This window comes from Carya illinoinensis, chromosome 10 (genome assembly GCF_018687715.1).
Source record: "Carya illinoinensis cultivar Pawnee chromosome 10, C.illinoinensisPawnee_v1, whole genome shotgun sequence".
In the NCBI taxonomy this organism is placed as follows: domain Eukaryota; kingdom Viridiplantae; phylum Streptophyta; class Magnoliopsida; order Fagales; family Juglandaceae; genus Carya; species Carya illinoinensis.
The window spans coordinates 15,805,703-15,821,707 of NC_056761.1; the positions used below are offsets into that span (position 1 = coordinate 15,805,703).

At 36.4% G+C, this 16,005-nt stretch overlaps 2 protein-coding genes across 2 annotated transcripts; both read right to left on the bottom strand.

The window, feature by feature from the left end:
* Positions 1-9,803: 9,803 nt before the first annotated feature.
* Positions 9,804-13,256, bottom strand: LOC122278477 (receptor kinase-like protein Xa21). Its single transcript, XM_043088664.1, has 2 exons — positions 12,818-13,256; positions 9,804-9,859 (listed from the first exon to the last, which is right to left on the bottom strand). The coding sequence occupies exons 1-2, from the start codon at positions 13,254-13,256 to the stop codon at positions 9,804-9,806; spliced, it is 495 nt and encodes a 164-aa protein (XP_042944598.1).
* A 428-nt stretch (positions 13,257-13,684) lies between these two features.
* LOC122278478 (DNA damage-repair/toleration protein DRT100-like) lies at positions 13,685-14,686 on the bottom strand. Its single transcript, XM_043088665.1, has 2 exons — positions 14,497-14,686; positions 13,685-14,013 (listed from the first exon to the last, which is right to left on the bottom strand). Exons 1-2 carry the CDS (start codon positions 14,684-14,686, stop codon positions 13,685-13,687), a joined length of 519 nt encoding a protein of 172 aa, XP_042944599.1.
* Positions 14,687-16,005: the final 1,319 nt, after the last annotated feature.

Consider the following 16,005-nt stretch of genomic DNA (forward strand, 5'->3'; position numbering starts at 1 on the left):
ACTTATAGCAGATAACATAATGGTAGCCTACGAGCTTCTTCACACCATGCAATTAAAGAAGAAAGGAAGGGAGGGATCAGTGGCCATTAAGCTAGATATGTCAAAAGCTTACGATAGGGTGGAGTGGAATTTCTTAGAGGCTATGTTGATTAAGATGGGATTCGGTATGAAATGGACTAAACTATTGATGGTCTATGTTAGAACAGTAACTTATTCCACTATCATAAATGGGGTTCCAAGAGAGACAATAACCCCTACAAGAGGGCTGAGATAAGGTGATCCCTTATCACCTTATCTATTCTTGCTATGTGCTAAAGCCCTCAGCTCCCTATTGGTCAGTGCTGAACAAAGAAGCCTCATTGAGGGGATAGCAGTGTCAAGGGGTGGCTTAAGAATAAAACACCTACATTTTGCTGACGACTGTGTAATATTTTGCAGAGCAAAGATGGTTGAGTGGTACCAAATCAAGGTTTTTCTATCAATTTATAAGGAAGCTTCTGGTCAAACCTTGAATAAAGAAAAGACAAGTGTGTTTTTTAGCTCAAATACAAAGATGGAAGCAAAGGAATTTATCTTGCAACAAGCAAATGGTTCAAGGTGCAATAATTATAATAGATATCTTGGACTCCCTACTATAGTGGGAAAAATAAAATACAACACCTTCAGAAGTCTAAATGAGAAGATCTGGAAAATACTTTAACAGCTGGAAATCCGAGTTCATATCCTCAGCTGGAAAGGAAATTCTTATAAAGAGTGTGTTGCAAGCGATCCCAGCATATTCAATGAGTGTGTTAAAGATGCCTGGACTACTACTAAATGAGATTGAAGCACTTTTGGACAGGTTTTGGTGGAACCAAAAAGAGGCAGGAAAGGGCATCCATTGGAAAACCTAGAAACATATGGGGGAAGTTAAAAATCAAGGAGGACTAGGTTTCAGGGATCTTAGAAGCTTCAACAGAGCCCTTTTAGCAAAGCAATTATGGAGAATGATAAAAGAACCACTGTCCTTAGTTTCAAGGGTCTTCAAACAGAAATACTTCCAGCAAGGTGATGTGATGGAGGCAGAATTAAAAGGATCTCCCTCGTACATATGGAGAAGCCTATGGTCAAGTATGGGCCTGGTGAATGAAGGGTTAGTATGGAGGGTGGGAAATGGGAGAGACATAAAAATTTGGAAGGAAAAGTGGTTGCCTAGACCAGTAACATTTCAGGTTCAGAACCATATCAACACCTTAGATCCATATTGCAAAGTGGATGCCTTAATTAATGAAGATACTCGATCTTGGAAGGAAAATCTAGTGAAGGCCATTTTCAATGAAGAGGAAGCAAAACTTATATGCTCAATTCCAATTAGCAAGAGATAAAAGGATTTGGGCAGGGTCTAAAAAAGGCATCTTCTCAGTTAAAAGTACCTATTTCATGGATACAAAACTGTCAAGCTGAAATATGGGCGAATCCTCTTCAGGAGGGGGGAACAAAGGGATATGGAAGGAACTCTGGCAACTAGAAGTCCCAGGCAATGTTAGAATGTTCATATGGAGAAGCCTTTCTAATATCCTTCGAACAAAAGATAGACTATACAGAAGGAAAATTGTGGATAGTAACCTTTGTCCAATCTGTGCAAGAGAGGTTGAAACCTCATTGCATACCCTCTAGGCCTGTCCAGCAGCAAAGGATGTGTGGGGAGGTGATAGTAGCAAGCTCAAAAAATGGAATAGCTCTTTCTCTAACTTCCAGCAACTATGGGAAGAGATGACAACTAGATTAAACAAAGAGGATCCTCAAATGGCTGTAGTCCTTTGCTACCATCTATGGGACAGAAGAAATGCCTACATTTTTCAAGACTAGTTTGAGAGTCCAGAAACCATCATAGCTATGGCCCAAACTGGCATTGCAATGCTAAGGGAGATTAACCAGAAGAGCAGCAATAGACCAGAAGAGAGGACAACAACAGCATCTTCTAACCAGTCTTGGTAGCCACCTGAGTGGCCTTTCTTCAAAGTTAATTTTGATGCAGCGTATGACAAGTTTTTGAACAGAATTGGGTTGGGTATCATAATGAGAGATAGTGAAGGAAGCCTTCAAGCATGTTTAATTGCCCCAAAAGAACAAGTTTTCTCAGCTGCCCAAGCAGAAAGAGTAGCCCTGCAAAGGGCCATGGATATGTGCATCGAGATGGGTATGAACCAAGTTATCTTCGAAGGGGACGCCAAAGCAATTATTGATGCAATCAACTCAAAAAATGAAGATAATTCTTGGCATGGTCAAGAGACAGAGGATCTACAATAGCTGCTAGAGCTTTATCTGACTTGGAGGCTATCTTTTGCATATAGGTCTGCTAATCATGCTGCTCACATAGCAGCTATAAAGGAATCTTATGAGAAAGTTTGGCTAGAAGATAGACCCATGGTGGTCAGTTGATTATGTATTAAATGATGTATCTCGAATATTTATCAGTTGATTATGAAAGCATTTCCTTTTATCTAAAAAATGACCAGCTAGCTTTGCGTACACCTTGATCATGAGTACTAGGATTTTCTTTTTCAAAATTAAAAATATCAAGGTAGTTTCTAATTACATAAATACTTAAAACTTTTTTTTATCTTATTTTCCATCTAATTAAATATCATCATTTTAATCTTTTTATGTGACTTAAAAATGATTGAGAATTATTTATTATTGGTTTTGCTTAATCCCTAACTATTTGATGCACATCGAAAATAAGGATAACGATTAATAATTTATAAAAAAACTTTTTTTCTTTACATAATTATTTAAAGATATTTGTTATTTTTCTAAATTTGGTTTTAGTCCTAGCATCATATATGATGATGAAAATCTTCACCAAGTCTACCAAGCTACCATTTGTATTTATGGTATATATAAAGTAATGTTAGGAACAAGCTTTAAATACACAATCTTGGTGCAAGTTATATGCTTAGAAGACATGAAATAATAAAATATATTTGGTCAAGCATTTGATGACTCTAAGATACCAAGATGGAGCTCCATTGACAGATCACTTGAATAAATTCCAAGGAATAATTAATCAACTGGCTCGAATGGGCATCAAGTTTGACGATGAGGTACAATGATTGTGTTTGCTTAGTACATTGCCGAACTCTTGGGAGACATTTAGAATTTCATTATCTAACTCAGTCCTGAATGGTGTAATCAATATGGATCAAGCAAAAAAGTATTTTGAATGAAGAGGTGAGAAGAAAATCATATGGTTCCTCTTCATAGTTAGAGGTCTTTGTTATAGAAAAGATTGGGAGGAGTAAAAGAAGAGGTCCAAAGAACAAAGATAGGGCAGAAGCAAGTCAAACAAGTTTGCTAATGTTGAGTGCTAGCATTGTGGCATGAAGGGGCATATCAAGAAATATTGCAGAAAATTAAAGAGAGAATATAAAGAGAAAGGGAATGAGAAGAAGAACGTTGATGGAAAGGATGATGATCAAGTTGCCACCACTACTACGAGAGACTTCTTCATTGTTTATGATGATATTGATGTTGTAAATATTGCTTCTCATGAAATTAGCTTGGTGATTGATAGTGGTGCCTCCATTCATGTGACACCCCAAAAGGATTTAGTCACAAACTATATACGCAGTAACTTTAGCACAATAAAGATAGGCAATGGTGGCTTGGCTAATATCATTGGCATTAGAGGTGTGTGCTTGGAAAAGAATAATGGCACAATGTTCATTCATAGATATGTAAAGCATGTTTCTGATATTTGTTTAAACTTGATTTCTGTAAGTAAACTTGATGATAAAGGGTATTGCAACATCTTTTGTAATGGGCAATTGAAGCTTACAAGGGGTGCTATGGTTATAGCTCGAGGAAAGAACGCTTCAACCTTGTACATGCTATAGGCAAGGCTCTCCAATAGCATTCTTAATGTTACAAAGAATGAGTTCACAGTACAACTGTGGTATAAGAGACTTGCCCACATGAGTGAGAAATGCTTGGCTTTATTGGCTAAAAAGAATTTTCTGTCTAAAATGAAGAGTGCGCCTTTGAAAAAGTGTACTTATTGTTTGCTAGGGAAGCAGAATGGAGTTTCCTTCAAAAGTTTCTCTCCTTCAAGAAAGTCAGGTATACTTGATCTAGTGCGTTCAGATGTCTGTGGCCCTATGAAGACAAGAACACTTGGAGGCTCTTTGTATTTGGTAACTTTCATATATGATCATTCAAGAAAGTTGTGGGTTTATACCTTGAAAAGAAATGATCAAGTATTAGAAATGTTTAAATAGTTTCAAGTCTTAGTTGAGAGATAGACTGGAAAGAAGCTGAAGTGCATTCGAACTAATAACATGGGAGAGTATTCAGGCCCATTTGATGATTATTGCCGATAGCAAGGTATTCGATATCAAAAGACACCTCTGAAGACTCTTCCATTGAATGGTTTAGTTGAGAGGATTAATAGAACACTGATTGAGAGAGTGAGATGTTTCCTTTCATAGGCAAAATTGTCGAGGTCTTTTTGGGGTGAGGCTTTGAGTATAGTTATACATGTTCTTAATCTCACATCATGTGTTCCTCTTTAATTCAATGTATTAGACAAAGTTTGGACTAGCAAGGATGTCACCTATGATCACTTACGTGTCTTTAGATGTAAAGCATTTGTGCATATTTCAAAGGATGAGAGGTCTAAGCTCAATGTAAAGACTCGATAGTGCATCTTTCTAGGTTATGGTCTGGATGAGTTTGGCTACAAATTATATGATTAAGTTGGCAAAAAACTAGTGAGAAGTCAAGGCATTGTGTTTATTGAAGATAAAGCCATACAAGATATTAAGAAGACATATAGAGTAGTGTTTTGGTGCAATGATGGTTTAATTAATTTAGATCCAGTGTCATCAATAGATTTGCCAGCTTAGGTTGAACATGCTATTTAAGATGACCAATAGAATCCAAGTGATGTAGATGTTCCCTTATAGAATAAGACCCTTAATCAGTTGCCAAAACCAAAGATACCAATGAATGTTCCTCTTAGGAGGTCTATCAGAGACCAACATCCTTTCACTCTATATTCTACAAATAAGTATGTGTTAATGACTGATGGAGGAGAGCTCGAGTGTTATGTAGAGCCGTGTAAGATGAACATAAGGTAGAGTGGGTTGTCTTTTTGTGTTGTTTGAACTTGAAAACATTCACACAAATGATAATGGTTCTAATATGTTAATGAAGGCTGTAATAAGGGAGAAGCTTTAGTCTTGTTGCTCAATCATCGGGTCTCAATGAATGACATTTGGTAGCAATGAAAATGGGTTGGGGTGTGTCCTATTCTCTAGGGTTTCAAAACCCAAATTTTCTATAGAGGCCGAAATAGCATGGGCTTTGTGGGCTTCCCTTCTGGCTTTAGATGCCTAGTGCATCAAACCTAAGTTTCTAAATAGGTTTCACCCAAAGTTTTAAATTTTGTACCGTACCGGCCAGTACAACTGGTATTTCTCACACCGAAATAGTGACCGGTATAGGAAATGCATCTATTTCATACCGGCTCAAATATTGGCCAATTTTTGGTGTAATAACTGGTACTGGATCGGCCAAAATTAATGAATTTTTGTAATTAATGTAAAAGTTCTATTTTTTTTCATAATTTTCACTCCAATTCTCGCATCTGAAGATTATTTTCTCAACCTTTTTTAATCCCATTTTCTCGAGGACTAAAAATCAAAGCCCTACTCGCATTTGTGTGATAAAAATCAATGATTATTTTTTTAAATAAGTGAATTGAGAACTTAGAAGTATTATAGAGTTTTATAAATATATATTTTAACCTTTTAAGACTTGCATTGATATTATTTTGAAATATAATTTATACATATATAATTAATTTATTATATATAGACTATACCGAAATAGTAACATTACTGAAACATTTTGTTCCAGTACCTTAACAAGAATGGTATTCCAAACTTTGGTTTTACCACCTAGCATGGCCCAAATACCATATTTGGGCCATGCACGAAACTATAACAAAATAAGTTAAAATGATTAGCTAAGTCTGGGTCATCACAAAGGGTAATGACCAGATGTATGATTTTGTTACAACCGACACTTGTTTTTGCACTGCATCCTTGACCATGACGTCCTCTAGCTTGTGCCATTAGAGGGGTTATGATTTGGAGTATAGTCTCACTAGAGCCTGTTGTCTTCTAGCGAAAATGTAGGGGATGTCACTCAATATTATGCAATCAAGAGTGACCAAAAGTGCTCTATCGAGATATTGCCTCATATCGGCTTGGGGTCAAGATATACACAACCATGCAGGGGCAGAACTAGGATTTGGTGCGTTGGGGGGAGGGCAATTAGCAAAGTGTGTCATATGTAGGGTGAACTATAGTAACTGACATTTAAGGTAGCAAAGCGTGTCATCAACATTTTAACATTAACCATATAAAGTAGCTATCTAGGATAAACTAAATTATTACAGACACCCATCTGGACCTCTCACTTGAGCTCCACAAACTCAAATGAACGATAAAAATTAAGATAGAAAAGTTATGTGAGATTTGTTGAAATAAACAATAATAATTAAGTAAACAAAATTAAACTTTTTATTGAATCTAAGATTGAGTATTGTAAAATCTTTATAATGTAGATAGAAATAGATATGTGAGACTTGTTGCCTTCACTCTTAATTACTAACAAAACTAATCCAAATAAGCTAGCTAGTGGAAGGCTTGAAAGGAAAAGTGCAAATAAATAGGAAAAATGAGGTTGTAAATTTACCAAATAGCTTGCAAGGGAATTTTCCCTCCCCTAGCCCGTGAGGGACCAAGAGGGGCCCAATGACCCTTTTTCGAAGGAGTCATACATCACGTCGGAGTACCCGACCCATAAGTTAAACCAACCAGTGAAGCAGCCCCAATGCAAGAAAGACAAGTGATAGGGACAAATGGGACTCGCTGTCCTATCACCCCCCACAATGACGCTAGCACATAAGAACCTGCAACAGACAAGTGGGTGAGAGATGTGGAGAACCCGCAATCTCCTGACAAAAGTTATGGAGAGACTTGGTGACGATCACCCGTTGGCCAAAGCCCACCCGGCAAGCCATGCCACATTAATGGTGCCCCTCCCTGGACTCCATGCTGCATTAATGGCGTCACCTTAGGAGTCACGCCGCATTAAATGATTTTAGTAAAAAATATTCAAAATGACATAAAAGCCCTTAGGCAAGGTATGGGATGTCCCCCCAAAAACCTCATATAAAAGCCGACCATCAGGTATGAAGAACTCTCTCCAAGCTTTGGTACATTAGCAAAAACTACTAAGCAGATATACTAACTTAAGCATCGGAGACTCCTTGGCCACCACGACCCCCCCTCCCCCCTTCTCTCTTTCTCTTATTTTCTTGACTGTGCAGAAATAAAGACCCAGACCTGAGTTGCGGGAACTCGGCCCAGAGGCGTACAACGTTAACATAGCTTATAAAAAGAGACAAAGATATTTTTTTGCCTCTTATGAGATGTGAAAAGAAATAAGAATATGAGATTTTATTCTTGACAAAAAATAGGTGTAAGTATGAAAAAATTATTGAAAATCTAAAAAAAACCTAAACAACTAAGTGTGATTTTTTAAAAATTGTTTTTTTGGTTAAGCCAATGGCCCCCTAGTTGTCAACGTAGGTCAGCCCCTGCACCCATATAAGGCCATTTAATTAAAAAAGCTAGCAATATTACAATATCCAATTTAGGCCTCATTTGGTTACGTAATTAAGATAAAATGATATGAGATATTTTGAATAGTAGTGAAATTTTTGAGTTAAGATGAGATGGTTTGTAAAAAAGTATATGTTCGGATAGTGAAATGAGATGAAATGGTTTTTAAAAAAGTGTGTATTTTAATAGTAAGATGAGATGAAATGATTTTATCCTTTTGAGATTAAGTGGTGGGTCCCACCAATTATTGTGAAGTATTTAATTATTAGGTGGAAAATATTATGAATATATTAAAAATAAGTAATATCTATTATTAATTAAAAAACCCATAAATATTTTGACTTAAATATATTTTTTGTAGTTAGCTTTAATTATTTCAATATTTCCAAATACGAAAGCATTTCTTTGTTATATGAAATGTTTTTCGAATTATATGTTACAATAAAATAAAAAATTCTAATAGACAATTATATATATTAAAAATGTGGTAGTTATTCTTTTAATAGTTTTAGTTTTGAATTTTGTAATAAAATTCTAAACTTGTAGCCACCTTCAATTGTTAGGTGCAAGCGTTGTCATCTTGACTATTGGGATGTAAGGTGCAGGAGAACTGTCTTGTGTCAGATAGGCTGGAAGGCAATTGTTACATCAATGCACAGTATATAGAATGCAGAGATGACTTAAAACATACTTAAATGTGTGTATGGATACACTAATAAAATAAATAGTACAATTGAGATGAGATTGTTTGATTACTATCTACATATCCAAACCGGCCTCACCTAAATCATACTACAATGGCAAAATTTTTAGCAAGCAGGTACAAGTTATAAGGTAGTCCAATGATAAGATTTTAGCAATTAATTTATATGTTACAAACAACCCAAAAATAAGAAATCCAACAACAATTATTAAATGAAGAATAGTGCACGTAGGGAAACTTTCAGCAAGTACTTACAAGTTGTAATTTAGGGTAGGGTGGGCATTTCTAGCAGATATTGACAAATTGCAAACTAGTGCAAAAGTGGAAAATTCCAACAACTCTTAATCACTTAAAAATAGTATGAATGAGGGAAAAATCCCCATGACATAACTTTTAAAAAAGTAAGTAAATTAGGAAATTCACAACAACATTTATGCAATAGAATAAACAAATGGACATCAAATAAGAATTATACCAGAAGACCATACAAAATGCCAACACTTCCACAAAGTCACTCGGCCACAACACAGAGGACCACAGAAAATCCCAACACTAACACAAAGGCACTCGGCCATGCAGAGAACCGTACAACACCACAACACTTCCACAGAGGCTCTTAGCCATATATAGAATCACACAACATTGCAACACTTCCACAGAGACTCTTGGCCACACAGAGAACCACACATCATCACCAAACTTCTACAAAGACTCTCAACCATACAGAAAACCACACAACATCAAATTCACAACTCAAGCAACAACATTACCAAGTTCAATTAAAGAGCCACTTGCAACCATGCTGCTTGTGGTTGTTGCAGTCAATTGAAGGTGCAGTGGTCTCCTGGGTGGTTGTCATGGTGTCTTGGGTAGAGAGAGAAAGAGTGTTTGGTGAGGACGATAGTGGGTCTCAATGTGGGGTGGCCAAAAACCACAAGGGTGGGTTTTGGATGGAGGGGAAGGAGGAAGAGGGTGGTCGGCAGCTTGAGAGAGAGAGAGAGAGAGAGAGAGAGAGAGAGAGAGAGAGAGAGAGAGAGAGAGAGAGAGAGGTATGGGACAAAAAGAGAGACAGAGGGATTGATTGGTGAAGAGTGGTGGCAAGGCGTGGGATGGTGGCTACAGGGTGGAGGCATGTGGCACCCCCAACTCCCACGTGTGAAAAAGGCGGGAATTGTGACACCAGGATGATCACAACAGTGGTCACACACCCCAAACGCTAGTGCTATGTGAGTAAACATGCAAAAAGTGTACAATAATAATCGAAGCGGATGAAATAGTCAACTAAGTACTAGAATTTTAAATACAAATTTACTAAAAATAAAATCATTTCAAAAGGTTATACAGTTATTCAACAAGAAGCAATAAAAGCCAAAATACATAGACAAAAGGAGAAACAAATCCCATGAGAAAAAAGCGACCACATGTTACTCCTCCAATGAAGCCAATCCCTCAGGCTTAATGTCATTATCTGCATCAAAATCTATGATTTTATAAAACGGAATTGTAGGGTGTGAATATCACATGAGATTATGAATTTTAGAATGCAATCAACCAAACAATCCTTGAGATAAAAACATATTTAAACAACCAACATCTATGAATGCACATGATGAAACATGCATGAGACCAAAGCCATTATTTTTCCTTAAAATGATCATTTTTCCAACGCACGCCAAAAATGTCATTTGCCTAAAACAAGTCCATTAAAATACCAACTGCAATTTTTTTAGAAAACGGCCCAATTATAAATCTACCATTTTTCAAAAAATGGCCCAACATATCCATTCATTCAGTCACCGTAGGCGGGAATCACAGGTAGGACTTACCACCATCCTTGCTTTCCACCATCCCTACAGTTAGTACTGTAAGCTGGAATCACAGGTGTGAATTACCACTATCTTTGCTTACCACCATCCCTACAGTTCCTTTTTCCTTTCTTTTATTCCTTTCAATCTGTTCATTACACAAGCACCCAAAATCTTTTCTTAAATTTCCTGCAAATGGTATATATGATGTCATGGCACATCACCCAACAGATATAATACACCAATCAAAAATCCAAGTGCACAAATCCACAAACCAATTCCATAAATAAATCTATCCTCCGATCCGGCCCAAAACCCATATCCGACAACAACTGCAATAAATTCCACAACACTTCTTAGACTCAATGCCTATCACAACCAATTAGATTGTAGAAAACATGTTAGTATAGAAATATATTTAAATCTGAAGAAAATCATTTGGAAAATTATTTACAACTCTTTATTGTTATTCACAGCTATGCTCTGCTTTAGTGACCATGCAAGGTACTAGTATAGAAAACATCACATATTGCTTAATTAGATTGATGATTATAGAGCTTAGGAAAGCAAAGTAGAAATATATTGAATGCCTCTTAATTATGTAGTTCATGAATGAGGACCAAGAGTATGACTATCATCTTTGATCTTCAGAAAAGAAATTAAAAAGATCCAAAGTGACAACTCTGTTATTAATTATGATACAATATGAGTTAGCAAAGACTAATCTTTCCCCCCTGATTCAACAAAACTAAATGAAAATTTTAAGTTTGTTTGTGCTGAAATTTTTTATTCCAATATCCCAACACTTTTTGATCCATGAGAATGTATCCATTTCTGAATTCAAGAACACTTTATGTTTCTAGTGCTTTTCCTAGTTGGGAAGTACTTACAGTGTCTCATTCATGTATGGTGGGATGGATACGAAAAACTTAGCTACTCGTGGAGCCAAAAGGTGCTATCGTTTGAATTTGGTTCTTGCAAAATATAGTTATATTATTACTGCAACCATATTGTCGACTATGGTGTAAAATGCATAGGCAACTTCGATTTTACATTCGAAGAGCTCAAGAGTCAGGAGTGTTTTATTATTTCTTTCCACTTGCTGTTACACTCCATGCTAGTTTCTAGATTTTGTTAACAATTTATTTTTTAATAAGAGAACATGACCCCAAAATTTAGATTTTGTTAACAATTGATTTCTTCATTTTCAAAGGCCTCCTGTATCCTATCCTACTTCAAAACAAAGCAATTTGCAACTATATTATGCAACAACACATATAGCAAAGACTGAAATTTGTCACTTGGCATATTATGTATATCTAGTATATCTAAAAAACTCAACTTCCAAAACAAAGACAAATGAATATACTAGTTAATTTAATGCATGATCACTAAAATAAAAAATCATTATGGCCAGAATGGGAATTAACTTAAGAATGTCTCATGAGAATGCAAGAGTCAACCAAGACTGCAATTGGTGATAAGGGATGAAGCAAAGAGGTGAGTGTCGCACGATGGTGACCAGATCATGTAATCGAGTGGGTCTCAGATTGATTGAGTTGGAGTGATGTGGATTGGGTGAGAGAGGAGGCGGTGGCTAACTGAGACGAGGGGCTGTTGCTTGACGGATGTGTGGTTAAGTTGGATAGGTTATGGTGACTAGAGGGGACAAAAGACAACCCATGGAGAAGCGGTGGTGGGAATGATAGGTGGTAAGGCAGGTCAAGGATGGAGGGTAGATGAAGAAGGAGAAAATAGAAGAAAACGAAAGAAGAAGAGAGGGGAGTCATGCGGTGCTGGGGGAAAAGAAAAAGACTTGTTTCACCCTAGGCCAAAATGACGTAGTTTTGGTGGGATGGCTAGGCCTCCATACTTACTCATCAGCTTAGCCCAGTAGCTGAACCAAGAACTTTTATGAGAAATACCAACTTTTCTATTAAAAATGCTACTTTCACCACTCAAATTTACCACTTAGTGTTATTGTTCAAATTGTTTATTTTATTTTTTAATTTTACTTTTTACTTAGTGATTAAGGAAGTGTTTTAATAATATTTTCATTTTTATATATATATTTTTTAAAAATATTTTAAAGTGTTAAAAAATACATGTAGGAGCTGGAAGCAATGGGGGTAGATCCACCCCTTTTCAATTGTAGGACATGTTTATATAAAATTTAAAAAAACTAAAAAATCATAAAATATAACTATATATAAAATTAGATCTCAATAATTTGTTACATATACATAGAAATAAAATTTTAAAAAACACAACTTAATGTATATTTCAAGGTTATGATGATGTTTTATGTAATAATATTAATCCATTATTATTTTTATAATGAAATATTTAGAAGTTATTTTTTTCATAGAAACTATCAAGTGATCTTTTAAAATATCATCTTTAATTCTAGTTTGTAAGCTACTTTATCAAGTTTTATGCAAAATCTATATGTTTTTGTGATACATTAAGCATATAATCCTAATATTAGAACTTCAATATTTGATAGGAATGAAAAAAAGATCGAAGCAAAATTGATAAATTGTGTAGATGAACGTTCTATCATATGATAATACTTAGTTGTGTATGAGTAAAATAACGAGGACGAAAGTTTTAGTGGTAAATTAAAAAAATACCAAGTGCCATATACCCCAAAGTACCAAGAGTCATGGTTTGCATCATAGAATCCTCATCACCAAAGAGTTTGGCCATGCCAAAATCAGTAACATGTGCAACCATATCCACATCTAATAAGACGTTGCTTAGCTTCAAGTCACAGTGAACAATAATTGTTGAGAAACCATAATGAAGGTATTCCAATGCTGATGCGACATTAATCATTATATTCAACCTTTGTAAGAAATTCAAACAACGTTCATGGGAGTATAACCACTTCTCTAAGTTCTCACTTGGCATGTATGCCAATACAAGGGCCTTGAAGTCGATGTTGCTACAAACGCTAATGATTTTGACCAAATTGCGATGACGAGCATTCCGTAATACCTCGCCCTCTGCATCAAAACACTTAAGTGCCCCTTCTACTCCCAAGTTTATAACTTTTACAACAATATTCATCCCATCTGAAAGTATTCCCTTGTATACTGATCCAAGACTCCCTTCACCAAGTAAGCTGTTTAAACTAAATCTTTCTGTTGCTAGTACAAGTTCTTAGTGAGAAATTGTTCTCCATGTAGGTAAATTGTATGCTGTTGTGGAAATTCAGGATTCCCTTTTTTACATATATTATAGGCTAATGAAGGGACCACTACAAGCATCGCTAACCCAATTGCTGGTAATAGATACTTCAGTAAATGCGATACTATAGCCTTTTTTCTGTGAGGAGAACCTTATTCACATTGAGGAACTTGAAATTGAGGAGCACCACAAAGCGCATCATTTGAGATAAACAAAGTAGGCCAGAAGTATATAAATGGCCCTCCCGTAGGAATTTTTCCTTGTAGATTTTTGAAAGAGACATTTAGATACTTGAGGTACAAAAGTGCTTATAAGGACTTGGGAATTCTTCCAGATAAATTGTTGCCAGAAATATCAAACATCTCCAAGCTTAAGAGTGCACCAAAAGACTCTGGAATTGAACCTTCTAGTTGATTGATTACTAAAGAGAGATTAGTTAGATCTATGAGGCCACCAATTGTAATTGGGATATTCCTTGATAGTTCATTTCTTGATAGATCCAATATCCTCAAGACTTTCATATCTCCAATCTCTAATGAAAGATTGCCAATTATTGAATTGGATGACAAGTCAACCTTCAAGACATTTGTAAGGCTCCGAAAGCTCAAAGGAATCGTGGAAGTTAATTGATTGAAACCTAAGTAGAGATGTCTTAGGAAAGTTAGATTGCTTATGCATGTTGGAATATGTCCAAAAATCTTATTGCTTTGTAGAGAGAATATATACAAGCTCTTTAGATGACAAAGATCAGACAAGATATGACCCTCTAGTTTATTTGCTGGAAGAAGCAAAACTTGTAGCATGTGCAATCTTCCTAATGTAGTTGGAATAGGTCCTTTCAATTTTTTCTAGGAAAGGGTCAAAGTATTCAAACTACTTAGATTTCCAATCTGTACTGGAATGTTTCCCTGAATATTGCAAGAAGATAGGTAAAGTCTTTGAAGAGAGAGGGAAAGGTTACCAACGGAATTGGGAAGGAAGCCATGAAGGGGATTCAATGAGAGAGATAGTACTATGAGATCTTTGCAATTCGACAAGTAAGATAAAATATTAGATTCTGGACTTCCCATGGTCAAATTATTAATTTCCAGGTTTAGCCATTGGAGGAGCCTTAAATTACCAAGTGCTTTTGGAATTATGCCCGACACTGAGTACCTACTCAAGTCTAGGAGAGTGAGCTGTGAAGCATTGGAGATGGAGTTGGGAATTCTTCTGCTCAGTTTATTTTCTAAAAGACCAAGTTGTTTCAGCTTTGGAAGGAAGAGGCCCATATCTGATGGAAGATGACCTGAAAATTCATTGGTCGCCATTGAAATTGTTTGTATAGTTGAGATATTGAAGATCTTGAGTGGAATTGGACCAACAAAACCATTGTTGGCATTGCTAAAAACCTCTAGATTCTGCAGGTTACCAATTTCACTTGGTACTCACTACAACAAATACTGGCTTTTGTCACGGGTTCTTTTTCCATGACAGAACATCGCGTGTTATTGTCACCAAAATAAAGCATGGGAACAAAACCAACCTTTTACCATGAGATTCCTTCGATGACAATAATGTAGTGGTAATAGGGATATTAATCATGAAAAATATTTTTGAACCCACTACTGTATGTTAATGGGAATTAAAATTTACAAAAATTTTAGTTCGTCGTGGGTTAAAAGTTATAACCCATGAGGGAATGTTTTTTCCCATGAAATATCCATCATCGCAAAACCCGTGGCTACCCAGCAGATAGTCCCTCGTGAGTAATTTATTATTTGCCACTAAGCTATTTGATCTTTATCCCATGAAATATACCATCAGTTAATGCATATTTCTCTAATTCCACAACAAATCCCGCTATACCCTGCGCAATATCGGGTCTCTCCTTTACTCTCTTTCCTTTCTTCCCCACCCCTTTCCTTTCTTTCCCAACTGCAGCGCCCCCCCTCCAAACTTGTGGCCGCCACCGGCCACCTGCCATCGCCCTTGCCCTACAACCTCACCGCCTCTCACCATAGTCGCGTCCTCCCCCAGTAGTATACTAGTCGTCCCCAACCCGTGCGTCAAAGCAGAGTGAGAAGCAATTTCCCACCAACTGTCCTAGCCTCCAGTATTTGTTGGACAACCCTCAGCTAGTGCATCCCCTCTCTCTCAGGGCTTGGAGACACAGTCAGCCTCACATTCTTCTCCCTCCATCTTCTATCTCTATTAATGGTTTGATTGTGTACCATTTGGGTTGACTTTGAAGATATTGTGTAAGATTTCTCTACTTCTCTTATGATATGGTTGTAGAAAATCTCATTCATGTAATTATTTCTTATTGTCAATAAATAAATGGTGATAGTTTATAACCATGCCGCCTAATTTAGCTCAGGAATTTCTGCTGATTAGGTAGCAGCGATTGTTGTGAAAGTATTGTATGTACAGATTTGTATATATTATTTATGTAAATATTGGTGTGTGGGGATTGGTTCCAACATGTTAATGAGAACAGCTTTAATGTTCTTGCTGCCCAAACATCTGACCACTGCCCTTTATTGATATCTACAAACAAAAGAGGGAGGAGGGAGCTGTATTTAGTGCCTACAAGAGAGAAGATATTCAGATTTGAGGCAAGATGGAATCTTCATGAAGCATGTAATAG